At 35.5% G+C, this 14,290-nt stretch overlaps 1 protein-coding gene across 2 annotated transcripts in view; it reads right to left on the bottom strand.

Annotated features, from left to right (window-relative positions):
- FAP (fibroblast activation protein alpha) overlaps positions 1-14,290 on the bottom strand; it is a 39,845-nt gene that overhangs the window by 20,398 nt on the left and 5,157 nt on the right. Inside the window, exons 1-10 of one of the 2 annotated variants that reach the window (XM_090143860.1) lie at positions 13,986-14,037; positions 10,567-10,662; positions 8,564-8,658; positions 8,348-8,422; positions 8,109-8,161; positions 6,903-6,975; positions 5,960-6,080; positions 2,997-3,151; positions 2,020-2,123; positions 1,564-1,699 (exon numbers count right to left, since the gene is read on the bottom strand). In XM_090143860.1, coding sequence (XP_089999986.1) covers positions 1,564-1,699; positions 2,020-2,123; positions 2,997-3,151; positions 5,960-6,080; positions 6,903-6,975; positions 8,109-8,161; positions 8,348-8,422; positions 8,564-8,602 — 756 coding nt within the window. In that variant the 5' untranslated portion in view covers positions 8,603-8,658; positions 10,567-10,662; positions 13,986-14,037. Of the gene's footprint in view, positions 1-1,563; positions 1,700-2,019; positions 2,124-2,996; positions 3,152-5,959; positions 6,081-6,902; positions 6,976-8,108; positions 8,162-8,347; positions 8,423-8,563; positions 8,659-10,566; positions 10,663-13,985; positions 14,038-14,290 lie in introns of those variants that run through there. The other variant, XM_031599554.2, reaches the window with a different exon arrangement.

A 14,290-nucleotide genomic window follows, 5' to 3' on the forward strand; every position in this document is an offset into this window, starting at 1 on the left:
AGATAAGAAAAAAAGAGAAGTATTGTTTTATAACTGCACTGTAGATTTATCTATCTTACTTCAAATTAAGGTTCACATCCTGATTACATAATACGTAAAGAATATATTTAACTTCCCTCATATGAATACTTCCATGGCCTCTGTGGGATTTTTCTGTTATTAAAGCATTTGCAGAATTTAGAGACTTGGCATATTTATAGTAAACCCCAGCTTTACAAAACACACATTTACATGCCTAGCTTTAACTCACAGAAATAATTCCACTGAAGTCATAGTTGTTTGTCTGGTTTATTCACAAGAAAAGGACTTGAACACATGAATATTTTTGATGACTCAACACTTTAGGAATATCCTGTGGATTATATTTTGTTATTAATTTGAAGTACATAAAGCCTAGTACATTTATTGTACATTAGTCTCAATTTAATCTGAAATCAACAAGAAAACTACTTTTGCTGATGTAAACGCACAGAGATACATTTCCTAACAGCAAATAGAGCTAATGCAGCACTCCCATCTGTTCACACTCCTCCAATTGGCCATTTGTGCAAACTTTAATGTGATAAAAGCATTGTATCACTGTATAAATATAGAATTATAGAAACGTCAGTAGTGATTCCATAAATAAGGTTTCATGGAGAAATGCAATTAAACAAGGATCATGAACACAGTCCTGCAAGATATTAATTGTTCTGGTCTGGTTCCAGCAAAGCAATTAAGCACATGCTAAATTTTAAACACATAGATAGTCCTACTGACATAAATTAAACTGCTTACTTGCTTTAAGTTGGTTGGTGAATTGTGGTACAACTCTAGATTCCTTTATTTATTTTTTTATACTTTTTAGTACATGTTTTAACAATTATTAAAATGCAAATGATTTTGAGGTGAGATACAGATTCAGCGTTAATGTACTTGTATACAGGAGCAATGACTTAGGAAAGACATCAAATACTGCCATAAATATATATTTTGTCCTAATGAACTCCAGTTATTTCTCTGTGGAATCAATAAAAGTTTTGAAAGAACAGGAGCTCAGCTTCCTTTCAAATTTTCAATTATAGTTTTATTATAGAGGAACAAGTATTTTCAACTTGGAAAGGCTATATCAATAAACCATAAACTTACAACATACAAGTTATACAGAAGATTATAATAAATATGCTATATGGTTTCCACTTTAGAAAATGAAGAGGCAAGAAGGAACTAAGCAACAATTTTGAAAGCTAGTCAATAGCACTTCTGTTATTTTTATTTCTTTGATTGTTACTTGAATCTCACTAAAAAAATATTTTGGTGATTTTTGTGCTGTTGCCATTAGAATTTTTTCATTCTTCCTTCAAACAGCATTTACAATATTGAAGAAGTTATCATTATTAGCTGATAGATGAATGTGATCAAACACTGGAAACAAAATTACTTTCCTAAAGTCATTGAAATATTAAATATACCTTTTGAGTAAATCAGAGCAACTTGTGTACAATGAGTAGGCGTTAAAATAGGACAATTCAACAGAAAGTAGCACATGCTAATTCCAGCAATGTATATTTCCAATTTTATTACCTCTGGACAGACCCAAGTATTTGAATTTTCTTTGAAGTCACAAATAGCTAAGACTGAAAAATTCTGGATTCTCTTTAGCCATTGCACACCAACTCGATTATCTGTTACCCAAGTAAGCCAAGTAAAATAATGATCACTAAAAAAATAAATGAAAGAGAAAGAATGGTTATTAAAGAGCAGGAATACAGAAAAATTGCTACAGGCTATAACCCCATTTTGCTTTGTGGAAGACAACAGCAAATCTTCTGTTCTATTATGAATATTTTTTGTTCTTTGTAACAATATATCATATGGGCACACATAATCAATGTATATTTTTGTTTATCTTCTGATGCACCTGTGAGATTAATATGGCACTCCACTGTTAACAAAGCAATTCAGAGTTTCAAGCATATAAAACAAGCAGACAAAAAGTTTTTTAAAAAACTCTGATGACATATTTTGAGGGCACAATACCTTGATGTTATCACTGCAGGAACTGGCACCTCTTTAGGACCAAATGCTTCAATGTTAGTAGTGTCTACAATAAACACTTTAACAGTAGGATTTTTAGCACCAGCCTTCAAAAAAAATGTATGAGGTTATTCAAATGTAGATCAAATTCAGATGTAGGAAAATGACAACAGTTTTTGTGGGATAGAAAATAGGATACAAAATATTTATTCAGTTGAATACAACATTGCGAATGTGATCTAATAAGATCTTGTAAGTGACTCTAAAGTAGTTTGTTATTTAACTTTGCCCCGTTTTATAAATAAAAAGAAAACCTTTTGAACAGTCCAATTCTATGCCTTTCTGTACTGAAAATGTAATGCTTGATGTGATGTCCTCTGCAGTACACCCTACACTTTGCAACAAAACTCGGCCGACAAATGAGACCTTGTTAAGACATGTTAACATGATCACTTGTAGTCATACAAAGATGATGAGTCATAGAGTTTGTACATGCTGAAAAAGGCAAAACCAAGAAGTTCTTGCCTTAAGTTGGGCACTAAAAAACTGGTAGAATCCCAAGCCCTTGAGAACAAAGCACACTATGAAGCCTGCAAATAAACTGAAGCTGTCATACCTTTTATTTCACAAAAACAATTTAAAAAATGTCTCATAGAAGACATACTGTATTGGAAAATAACAACTCCACAGTTAATACATCGCAGAAAGTAAACTGAACTGAAAAAGTAAGGCTTGACCATGCAAACATGCTCTTTCCTATATACCTTTTACTTACATGAAAAATTCTGTTTATTTCACTAATACTATTCAATATATACAGTTTTGAGTGTGTCTATATCTTTTTATAACTTGGCCTACGTTTGCTTTCATTCATTAATTTAGGCCCCAACGGATTTAAACATTTTTTAAGCACAACTGATTTTATAGTTATCATAACATATTTCTCAACAGAAAGTAAGTCGAAAGAATGATAAACATACCTTGGGATATGGGATGATTATTTTTCTTGGGTACTGTTCCTCACCAAAATATGAATATTCAATTACTGGTATGTCAGAATCATTAAATTGTACATATGCTAGGTATTTTCCACTTGGAGACCACCACAATGCATATTTTGTTGCTAGCATTTCCTCTGAGAAAAAAGAAATCATTTGTAATAGTTTCTCAGTGTAAATAATCTATCTTCTAATCTATTTTATCATTTTACTCTTACCAACCTAGACATGTAAAAAGAGTTTTACTAGATAAATAACAAGATGTATGTCAAACATATTGCTATACATCTCATATGTAAAAGGCCTCAAGAACTCCCAGAACATGTACAAACTGCATTTAACTCACTTGGATTATTCAAGTGCACGAGTTTATTATTTTATGCACTGAAGTGCCAAATAATCAACCAACCTTTAAATTTTCCCTAAAGCTTAATCCTCAACCACTACTTACAGTAGAATGCGGATACCAATTTGTAAAGTTCTGACGTAGTTTTAGTAGCTAAATACTCAGGATTTTGCTCACACAGAATGAATGCATAATGCAGTCATTGTAATGTATATCTAGACATAGACATAGATAGAGATTCTAAGATAGACAGATAGATTATTCTTAACGATAGTAATGGCTTATTTTTTTTTTTTTTAAAGCTGCAGCACACATTTCCATGTTCTGTTGTTTTGGCAGATTCCACAGGTATACATTTGCTTAAAACCTTTGAAGAATCCATCTAACCCCTTCTCCAGGCAAAGTGCAGAGTTTTGTGCTTGGGCCAGAGGAATCCCAGGCATCCCTACAGACTGGAAGGAGCGGTCCTTGAGAGCAGCCCTGTGGAAAAGGACCTGGGGGTCTTGATAGATGAAAAACTTAATATGAGCCAGCGGTGTGCCCTTGCGGCTTGGAAGGCAAATGGTATCCTAGGCTCCATCAAAAGAGGGGTGGCCAGCAGGGACAGGGAGGTGATTACCTGTCTAGGTGTTCCCCTCTACTCTGCTCTTGTGAGGCCCCATCTGGAGTACTGCATCCAAATGTGGAGCCCCCAGTACAAAAAAGACAGGGAGCTGTTGGAGAGGGTCCAGAGGAGGGCCACAAAGATGATCAGGGGACTGGAGCACCTCCCCTATGAGGACAGGCTGAAAGAGCTGGGCTTGTTCAGCCTGGAGAAAAGAAGGCTGCGGGGTGACCTCATTGCAGCAATTCAGTACTTAAAGGGAGCCTACAAACAGGAGGGGAATCAACTCTTTGAAAGGGTTGATAACTGCAGGACAAGGGGAAATGGTTTTAAGTTGAGGGAGGGGAGATTTAGGTTGGACGTCAGGGGGAAATTCTTTACAGAGAGAGTGGTGAGGTGCTGGAACAGGCTACCCAGAGAGGTTGTAGATGCCCCATCCCTGGAGGTGTTCAAGGTCAGATTAGATGGGGCCCTTGGCAGCCTGGTCTAGCATTAGGTGGGAAGGTTGGTGGTCCTGCATGTGGTGGCAGGGGGGTTGGAGATTCATGATCCTTGAGGTCCCTTCCAACCCTGGCCATTCTGTGATTCTGTGATTCCAACTTTTTTTTCCCCCCAAATTATAAATTTCATTGGCAAAACATACATCTGCAAAGTACTACTGTATATAAATTTCCACCTCTCTTACTCTCCTTCTCTATAGCTCTGATTCTTCTCCTGTCCAAAACAAGATCTAATTCTATTTCTCTGCCATTGTCTCACGCTCCCCTCTGGATGTAAACAATACCTGTGACTCTGTTACTCTTCTCTGGTAAGCCTCACTAATGCTCCCTTTTTTAAAGCATTGAGCAAATCATGCTTCTCCTGCTTATAAAGCCCTTCTTGCTTTTAGCTTGCTTTTACCCCAGCACTCCTCTCTCACTGATTATGAAAAGATTAACTCTGCCTTCTAATCCATTTGTGATGCCAATTTCCATCTCTTACTTTCTATCCATCCTTCACTAGATGTAGCAGGGAATGTGACCACTAAGGATAAGGAAAAGGCTTAGGTTCTCAATGCCTTAATTACATCTGTCTTTAAAAGTTGAACCAGTTATCCTCGGGGTACCCTACTCCCTGACCTGAAAGTCTTGGATGGGGGAAAAGAATAAACCCTCTGTGATTCAGGTGGAAACTATTAGAGACCTAATACTCCACCTGGACTGCTACAAGTCCACGGGGCTGGATAGCATCCACCCTAGAGTGCTGTGGGAGCTGGTAGAGATGATAGCCAAGCCACTTTCCATCATCTATCAGTGTTCCTAGGCAACAAGTTAGGTCCCAGAGGACTGAAAGCTTGCCAATGTGACTCCCATCTACATGACAAATCGCAAAGAGGATCCAGGGAACTACAGGCCTGTCAGCCTCGGTCCTAGGAAAGGTTACCATGAGACATGATTTAGTGGGAAATACTTGTGACAGGTTAACTGTTGGAATGGATGATCTTAGAGGTCTTTTCCAACCTTGGTGATTCTATGATCCTATGATTCCATACTTTCAGTAACATTCTTCACTATTTTATCCAATGCTGCCTCCAAGCTTGGGAAGATTGCCTTGGAAGCCCATGAGCAGTGCTCAGATGTACAAAGAGGGCATGATAAACAACAAAACATGATATAGAAAGGGACTAGCTATATTATGTGAAAGAAAAAATATTCTAGTTTGAATTTGCCACCTTCACATTTGAATGTCCTGTGGTTCCTTTCTAAGAGACATTAAAAAGTACATAGTGATTAGTATACATCCACTTAAAACAGTTTCAAGAAATGTGACTCCGTTCTCATCTTCTGTCTCCCCAAAATAAGAAGTACTTACTGGTTCCAAGAAATCCTTATATGCAATAAACAAAGTAATGTTTAGGGCTCTAAAACCATTTAATCAACACAGATGATTTAGAATGGATTGTGAGAACTTAGTAATGGAGATTTCATATGTTGTTGCCTTTCAAGATTTACTTACCTTCATAGACCCAATCAGGTATCCCATTAAATATTTCATTTTCTTTTCCATCACTAGTTAGCTGAATTGGTGCCTCCCCTGGACTTTGTTTCAAATAGATATTATTTTGGTAAACATATGCCTAAAGATAAGAATTTTTTTTTATGAGTACATGCATCAAAAAGAGGGATTGTTAGATTTTTTGCAGTCAATGAATACAAATCAAGAAATTTTTTTTTAATAACTGTATTAAAACCTTTGCAAATACTACAAGAACAAGTACTTCTGTAAATAAATTTTATCTTATAGGACAAATTCTACATTCAATTGTGACTCTCCAATGAAATATATGACTCTCCTATATAAATATATATATATATATATATATATTTCCATTTGAATTTTTATTTCTTGTGAGTTTTCTGAAATTAGTATGATGCTTAAGTGTATTGTCTTGCATCAATATTCCAAGAATGAACATTTGAAAACTTCCTACTATAGTCAACAGGTCCATAAGAATTAGTAAGAAAATAATTTGAACTATTAAGTAATTATAAAAATAAAAATAGAAATAATAATAATAATAATAGAGATATTTTATAAAATTTGAGACCACATTTTAAGTATGGGATCTTTAAATCTCCATATTAAACTCATATGTTATATAGTGTCAAAGAGAAAATAATTGTTTTTCAGGCCCAGAAAACTGTATTTAATCCTGTACACAGTTACTTGGTCAAAGCTTGATACAGGACTGACTAGTTAAGTAAAATACAGACTGCCATTAGGAATGCAGATACTTACATTGAAAAGAGTGAAGTTAAAATTTGACAAAAGGTGTTTGTTTTTTTTAAATCATTCTTGTTCATAAGCAAGTTTGATACAAATTTTGTCAAAAATATGGCCTAATGAAACAATAACGAAAGGCAAATAAAAGTCTTCTAGCCTTATTAACTTTACTGACCAATTTGTGTCCAACGGGTGACCAGGATATATACTGAATTTTATGTGGAAGCTGATTTTCTGTTACAAAACCACTAAAAAAAGGAAAGAGGTTGAAATGGCTTTATGTTGACAGTACAAATGCATCATTACACTGTACATTCACATAAAACTCTTGAAGGGCTATTTTTTGTTTCATAAACAAAGCAAAATTAACACAGGCAGTGAGGCATGCAGCAATGTAATTGTGTGCACAATGTGTAATTGAATGCTGGTGCAGCTCAAGCCTTTGAAAATATACTCAGCGTTCTAAGAAGGCAGTCTTATCCCTTTCTAAAAACTGCACGAGCATCTGCAGGCATTTCCTCAATCTGCTATTTGCACCGTAGTCTCAGCAAGCCTCAACAATCAAGGTGACAAGAACTCAGAGATCACATTGTATTTCCCAGGTTATAACATGCGGAAGCAAATTCAACAGTAGAGTTAGAACATCTATTAAGGATCCACACAGCCACATGCAGTAACTCTCTACTCACTTAAGCTAGCAGTAATTCTGTCACATTGAGCCAAGAGTTTCCCAAGAATGTAGCTCAGTGCAGTCCCTGCTCAGAACTAAGAAGCTTTTAGTCATTCTGTGACTTCTGGCATAAAAACATGAGTGGGAAAGCAGAAGGCCTTCAGACTTCAGTGGAAAGCAAAAGAGGAATGGTCTGGGGAGGATCTTGGGAAAGAGATCAAATGCCATGGGAGGAGCTGAAAGTTTTTGGGGAACCCAAGACTTTACAAGATCACTGAAGGACACGTGAGATTTTTAGGAAAGCTGAAGATTAAATTAACCAGAAAGTTGATGAATTAAGAAAAAAGAAAAGGAAGGAGACATCTGGTGTGAAACCGAAGTGGACTAAAGCAGCCAAGAAGGGTGGGATAGAACTATGCAACAAAGAAAAAAAAGTGAGAATCTTGAGCAGTCGAAGTTTTAGGGCGTGAAGTATAAAACAATCCACATATTTGGATGAGTAGATGAATGGACTGTAGAATTTTCTGAGGCAAGAAATCTTCTGATTTTTCAGAATTAATAGATAACAATAATCAAGTAAACAAGAGACAGTTTCAAGTAAAAGCCAAGCAGCAGATAGTCACATTGCTATAGAATTTTTCAATGAAATGCTTGCAAGTATATTTTTACAGAGTATCACCGTAGCTCTTTGTAAAAAATACCATGCCTTACCCATATATGAGATCATAAATATGGTATGATGCAGTATAAGAATATCTCCACAGCTGCAAAAATAAAGCAAGAAAAAAAAAATTAAATTGGAAAAAAAGATGACTTAAGTAAAAACCATCAGATGAGGCTTTCACAGCCTTTCACTTTACTCAAGAAAAGGCTGAAAAAAAATCATGCATAGTAACCACACATACTGAATGAAATCAAACATTTCATTAAGCAACATATGAAATAATTACCTTTGAATAATTGCTCTCCAGAGCTATGAAGTATTTGTCTGATGACATCACATAATTTGAAGCATTAACTTGTTTCTGAAAGTTTAAGATGTACATTAGATTCTAGCAAACACTATAATGAATTGATTAGTCAAGTTTTAATCTGATTACTTTTAAAGAGATACTTGAAGCACAACTGCATTTTACTGTCTTTTTATTAGTTGAAAAGATACATACCATTGTGCTGTTGGTCATAATGGTAGTTAGGTAGTTCATTTCAACATTGAAAAGAATAATATCATCTTCTGGATTCTGGTGAAGATATTCACTATCTTAAAAAACAAGATAAGTGGGCTGTAACCTCACAAAGAAGATAAAATAGAACAGATCTGTTTACCAAAGTGTTCACTACCCTTGTCAGCAAGTAGACTTTGAGCAAGTCTCTTTAAGTATCTACAAACGCGCAGAGGAGAAGTTTTCTACTAATGATGCTAAATTTTAACAGTTTAAGAAGGTTTCTTAATTATGTTCTCAAGATCATATACAGCATGCAGAATCAGCTAGTTAGCTTCATTATTAAATGCCAGATTTTATTCTCAATAGTACATGATCAAGAATAATAAGGACAGATCCATCATATGCCAGTATCGCAATATAAAAGCTAGTATGAAAACATTCAATATCCTTGCTTATAATTTTACCAGAATATTCTCATTTTTACAGATTGTAGATGTAACAGCAGTACCACGTAACTGTCAGTACGTAAATGGCTGCTCTTACATGCAATGATCCTACATAATGAAGGTGAGTGGCCTCCAATGAGAACTGAATTTAATCCTACCTGTGTTCAAGACATGAGCCACAGTTTGGTAGGATCTGAAGATGAGAATTTTAGTTTCACATCATAATTATTATTGCTATAAATAGTGATAAGGAATTGCATGCTTGATGTAGCTTAAGAGAGAGAGACTAACAATTTAAAAGCAGTCTGAAACATTGTATAAGGTTTTCATTAGGGAAGAAACTAGATCACTCTTGGATGTTTAGAAAACGCTGACGTGATTTGAGTAAAAACATTTGTGGTTATCTCAGGCCCCCATATAAAAAGTTATTCAATTTCAGCTCCCTGCTTCAGAAGAAAAGTAGGCATATGGAATGCTGTAGGCATGACTATCTATGGAATCTATGGCATGACTTTTGTGTGAGTTTTGTGACTGTTAAGATGAAAGATAAGCCTAAGTGAGGAAGTTATAAAGAGAGAATGTGAATATCAGGTTTAGGTGATATGCTGCCTACATACTTCAGACATTCATACAGAATTCTAACAAATGGTGACCTAATTTTTAAATCACATAAGTCACGTCTACATACTTCAAATTGCTAACTGTGAAACTAGAACTGCTGCTAGCAACATCCTGGAGGGCTTCAGTTCAGTTCTAAAATTGTGGTTTTAAACTAACTTGATAAGACTCCATGTGAATGGGAATTTTGTTTTTTGCTTCTACTGATAAAATAATAACTGCTTGAGGCAATGCACAGATATGAGTGGTAGTACTGCAAGTACTAGAATGTAATCCAACCTAGCTTAAACCTTCTGGTGCTGCTGCAGTTCAGTGATAACAAGAGTAGTATTTTGGACACACATTGACACATACATCAGCAGCAACTAACTTTGTGTCTTTATCTCTTGTGTTAAGGAACTTGCTAAGAAACTCATCCCTTACTTCCTATGCATTGCCTTGGAACTCAAATTTTTAGCAGTGTTTGTATTTCCATATATAAGAGATAAAAACAGGTTGGCTTACTGCAGCACTAAGTAATATTGGAAGCAAAAACAGGGCCTGCAATACAGGCAACCTCAATGATAATTAACAGCAAGTGAAGAAATGCTGTGACAAGCACAAAACAGGGAGATTCCTTAAAACATGACTGATACATTGACAAATTTCTCTACCATGCTGTACTGAGTATGACAGTAAAACAAATACAGCAACAAAAGCCTCTGTAAAATGATAGTTTATGCTTAACTCAAATATTTCTGTTGCAACATTGAATACCAGGAATTTCTAGAATCCCTGACAGAAGTGTAAATTTAATCTTGAGTTTTGACTAGTAAATTGTTTAATTTTATTATTAGCATTTATTCAGAGTAAAGCTGGAAGAGAAGTATATTGCTTAGTATGCATCAGAAAATGCATATTAAAAATGCTTAAGTACCTCAGAGAAAAAAAATTACTTACCTGACACCCAGTATGGAAAATATGTTTTATACTGAAAATTTCCATTCAAGTAATCATCCAGTGTAAGAGCTCTAGGACCATCAGCTGTGGTGACAACTTAGAAGAAGACAAAAACTTTCTGTTAAAGCAATGCTGTTAAGTGAAATTTAAAACAAATTATCAATACTTAGTTAAATATTTCCTCTTATCTACACGGGCTGCTCTGAAAGCAATACCTCCTATTTTATTATGTTGTTGTCAGAGGTGAATGTTGGTGGGATGGCAGAAGAGACTGAACATTCACACCAATATTCAGTTACATGTTGTTGCAGTGCAACATATGGTTATAGGGGCAATCTGACACAATAGTGCCTGACATGGAAGTGTGGATAAAGTAAAGGGGTGGAATTGAATTCCTCCACGCAGAAAAATGGCATCCACTGACATTTATCAACACTCACTGAACATTTACGGAGACGCCAGAGTGGATGCGAGCACAGTGAGGTGGTGGGTGATGCATTTCATCAGGGGTGACATCGACAGTGGTTCATTTCTGCTGGTGCACATTTTTACAACTGCATAATACACATCCTGTTTCATCATTTGTGAAAATGCATAGCTAAAGGTGGTGAATATATTGGAAAATAGTATTTTGTAGCTGAGAATTTGCTCTATCAGATAGTGTTATTGTGCTCATTTTTATCTGCTATAGTTTCCACGGAAACAAATAGGAGGCATTACTTTCTGACCAACTTACTGTTGTGGTTTAACCCAGTAGGTGGTTCAGCACCACAGAATCATTTGCTCACTCCCCCTTATCAGTGAGATGAAGGAGAGAATGAAAAAAACAAACAAACAACAAAGTAGAACTCATATGTTTAGACAAAACTATTTACCAAGATAGATAAAAGGAAAATAGTCACAACAATATATATATAACATTTGATGCACAAGTAATTGCTCATCAGCCCATAGCCAATGTCCAGCTAGCCCATCAAGCAGCAGAAGAGTGAGATGCACTCCTGCACTCCCGCCTCCATCAGAACTCTTTTCACATGACGTCATATGGTATGGGATATCCCTTTGGCCTGTTTAAGTCAGCTGTCCTCATTCTGTTCCCTCCCAGCTCCTTGGGACCTTTGCTGAGAATGGCCTTGGCTCTACACAACACTGCTTTGCAGGCAACTATCAACAGCAGTGTGTTGTCAATGTTGTTTTTCTCCCAGAACCAAAACATAACAACATACCAGATGCTCTGAAGAAAACAATTCCATCCCAGCTGAAACTAAGACACCCATGTATATTTAAGTACCAAAGAAGAGTGAGGATAGTATAATACTGGAATCATGCAAACAGCACAGAAGAGAGAAAAATTCTCTGCTACTGCTCTTCACCATCTGAAGGATTCTCCTTTAGAGGTATGAAATTAGGAACTAGTTGGTCTAATTAATTTCACCCAGAAATTTATTTGCTGAGATATATTTACTTGTATACCTTGGGACTACAAGGAAAGCCTCTTCCTTACAAAGGGCAAATCAAAGTTTTCTTAAAGCATAGGTTTCTTGGACTTGTTTGAACTTGTGAGCAGAAAAAAACTATTTTAATAAAGATCTATATGTACTCAGCAGAAATTCAAACAGCATGTCCATACAAATCTTTACTGCCAAATTTTTAAAAAAAGTCTCATCAATTCACGCTAAAAGATGGTATGAGAACTCCAAAAGGATCATCATCCACATATATTTCTTAGTAGCTGTATGAAATAAACAGACAAGGCTACAAAGGTACAAACAATGTTGAAAAGTAATGAACAACTGAGCCCAAGCTTCAACTTTTTAATCAGTGCTTTGAAGGCAAATTGGCAATGATTCCCTAGAGAAAACAGGTGCTCTGACATTTGACTTCCAGCTAGATCAGACAGCTACATAAGAAATGCACAAAAATTTAGCTGGTTTTGTGGCTTTTCTTTGATTGTTTATTTTAAAAACCTTAAACTAGAGCAAGGGTTCCAAACAAAAAGTAAGAGCAATCAGCTCTGAATAGAAGAGGGAAATGCTGAATTGCTAGCTTGCTAAATGCACAGAAATGGGGAAGAAAAAAAAAAAAAAGCATTATAAAAACATAATAAACAAAACAACAAAAAGAAATAGCATAAAGTTTCAAGTAAAAGATTATTCAAAATGTTTAATCTCCAAAAGACAAAGGAAAAGAAATGCATTTTTCAAATTTGGCAGCTTTTAAGGCTTGATAATTTATCTTTGAAGTTAAGGCAGATTTTGCCATGGTTATCAGAGGTAGAGGAGATGTCACAAGCAGCCTCCTATATTTCTGCCACTTCCCCTGTTTGTTCCTTCAGAGTTCTCACAACACAGCCAGATAATCAAAATGACTCACTGCCCTCAGGTTTCGTATGCTCCATCACTTCCTCATTACAACCTCCCTCTCAGCTAACATCATACTCACTTCCTGGGAAATGTTTCTTCATATTCTCTTCTTTCATACTTTCTAATGATAATCCTTCTTTTTTCAGATATGTGACTATTACTTACTGTAGAATACACATGTCAGGTTGACTTCTAACACTAGCCTTGTCTGCACTAATGCAGAAGAAAACTGTCATGAGAAATAAAACCAAATGCCAATCCATGAGTAAAAACCTATCAGTATAAACTCTGAGGTAGCAGTGTGTCCAGAAAACATCCCCAAAAGTTCAATAAGAAGTTAATTCCTCCTGTTAGTTCCATGACAGTATGTTACAGATCCTCGATACATTAATGACAAGCACAGAAGATAGCAAAACCTTTAAAGGTCCACAGAAAATTTCAGAGGATGCATATCTACTTATATTTATACCAAGTGATGACTACTTATTATCAGTTTCCAGTTTAAATTCTCTAAATGAATGTCTATCAGCTAAAGAAATCCATGATAAAAATCTATTTCCATAGCTGTGTGTAACGGAGGCTTACATTTACAATCCTGTTTGATAGGTTCATCTGGTAAAATTTCCTTATTCCTTTTCTCGGCTTAATAGGAATTTTTAGAAAAGCAACATCACAAATATCTCATCTGTGCTCTAATTTTTATAGCTTTAAATTAAACTTCTCTCTGCTCACCATCTCACCCTTGCTTACTTAATATTCTGTGATAATTTATTATGACTGTTAATGATTTTCAAAATATGTCCACTCCTATCTGAATTCCTACCCATGGACTGCAAAAAAACTAAAAACTGAATGCAAACACAACTTTCATTTGCTTAACTTTAGTTTTAATTTCTTGTTTCTAAGCAACTAAAGATACATTTCACTGCTTTAACTGGGAGCAGCAGCTTTAATTGTTTGCTGTAATTGTTGCCGATTCTTTCTGTAACTAAAGACTAGTTCAATATTAGTACTTGAAATCTCTGTTCACAGAATAGATCCCAACAAGAAACGTACTTTACACATTTGCAGCACTATATAAACAGCAATTTGGATCTTTGTCAGTAGGCTCCACAAGTTTCTGTTGTACTTCATTTCTCTGTGAAATCACAAAGATGAAAAAAGATAATCAGAGACAAAAAGGAAGCCAACACAGAAATGGCAGGTTTTGAAAATGACCAAATTTCAACTTTGCTTTCTTCCCTTTATTGCCTCACCATCTTATTTTAATGCTTGGTGGTCCATTTTTACTCAACTACAGGGTGCCACTCTGTATTTCTCTTTCATATTAAAAAAAATAATAATAATAATTCAGAAAATGC

This window comes from Phasianus colchicus, chromosome 7 (genome assembly GCF_987193195.1).
Source record: "Phasianus colchicus chromosome 7, bPhaCol1.hap1.1, whole genome shotgun sequence".
In the NCBI taxonomy this organism is placed as follows: domain Eukaryota; kingdom Metazoa; phylum Chordata; class Aves; order Galliformes; family Phasianidae; genus Phasianus; species Phasianus colchicus.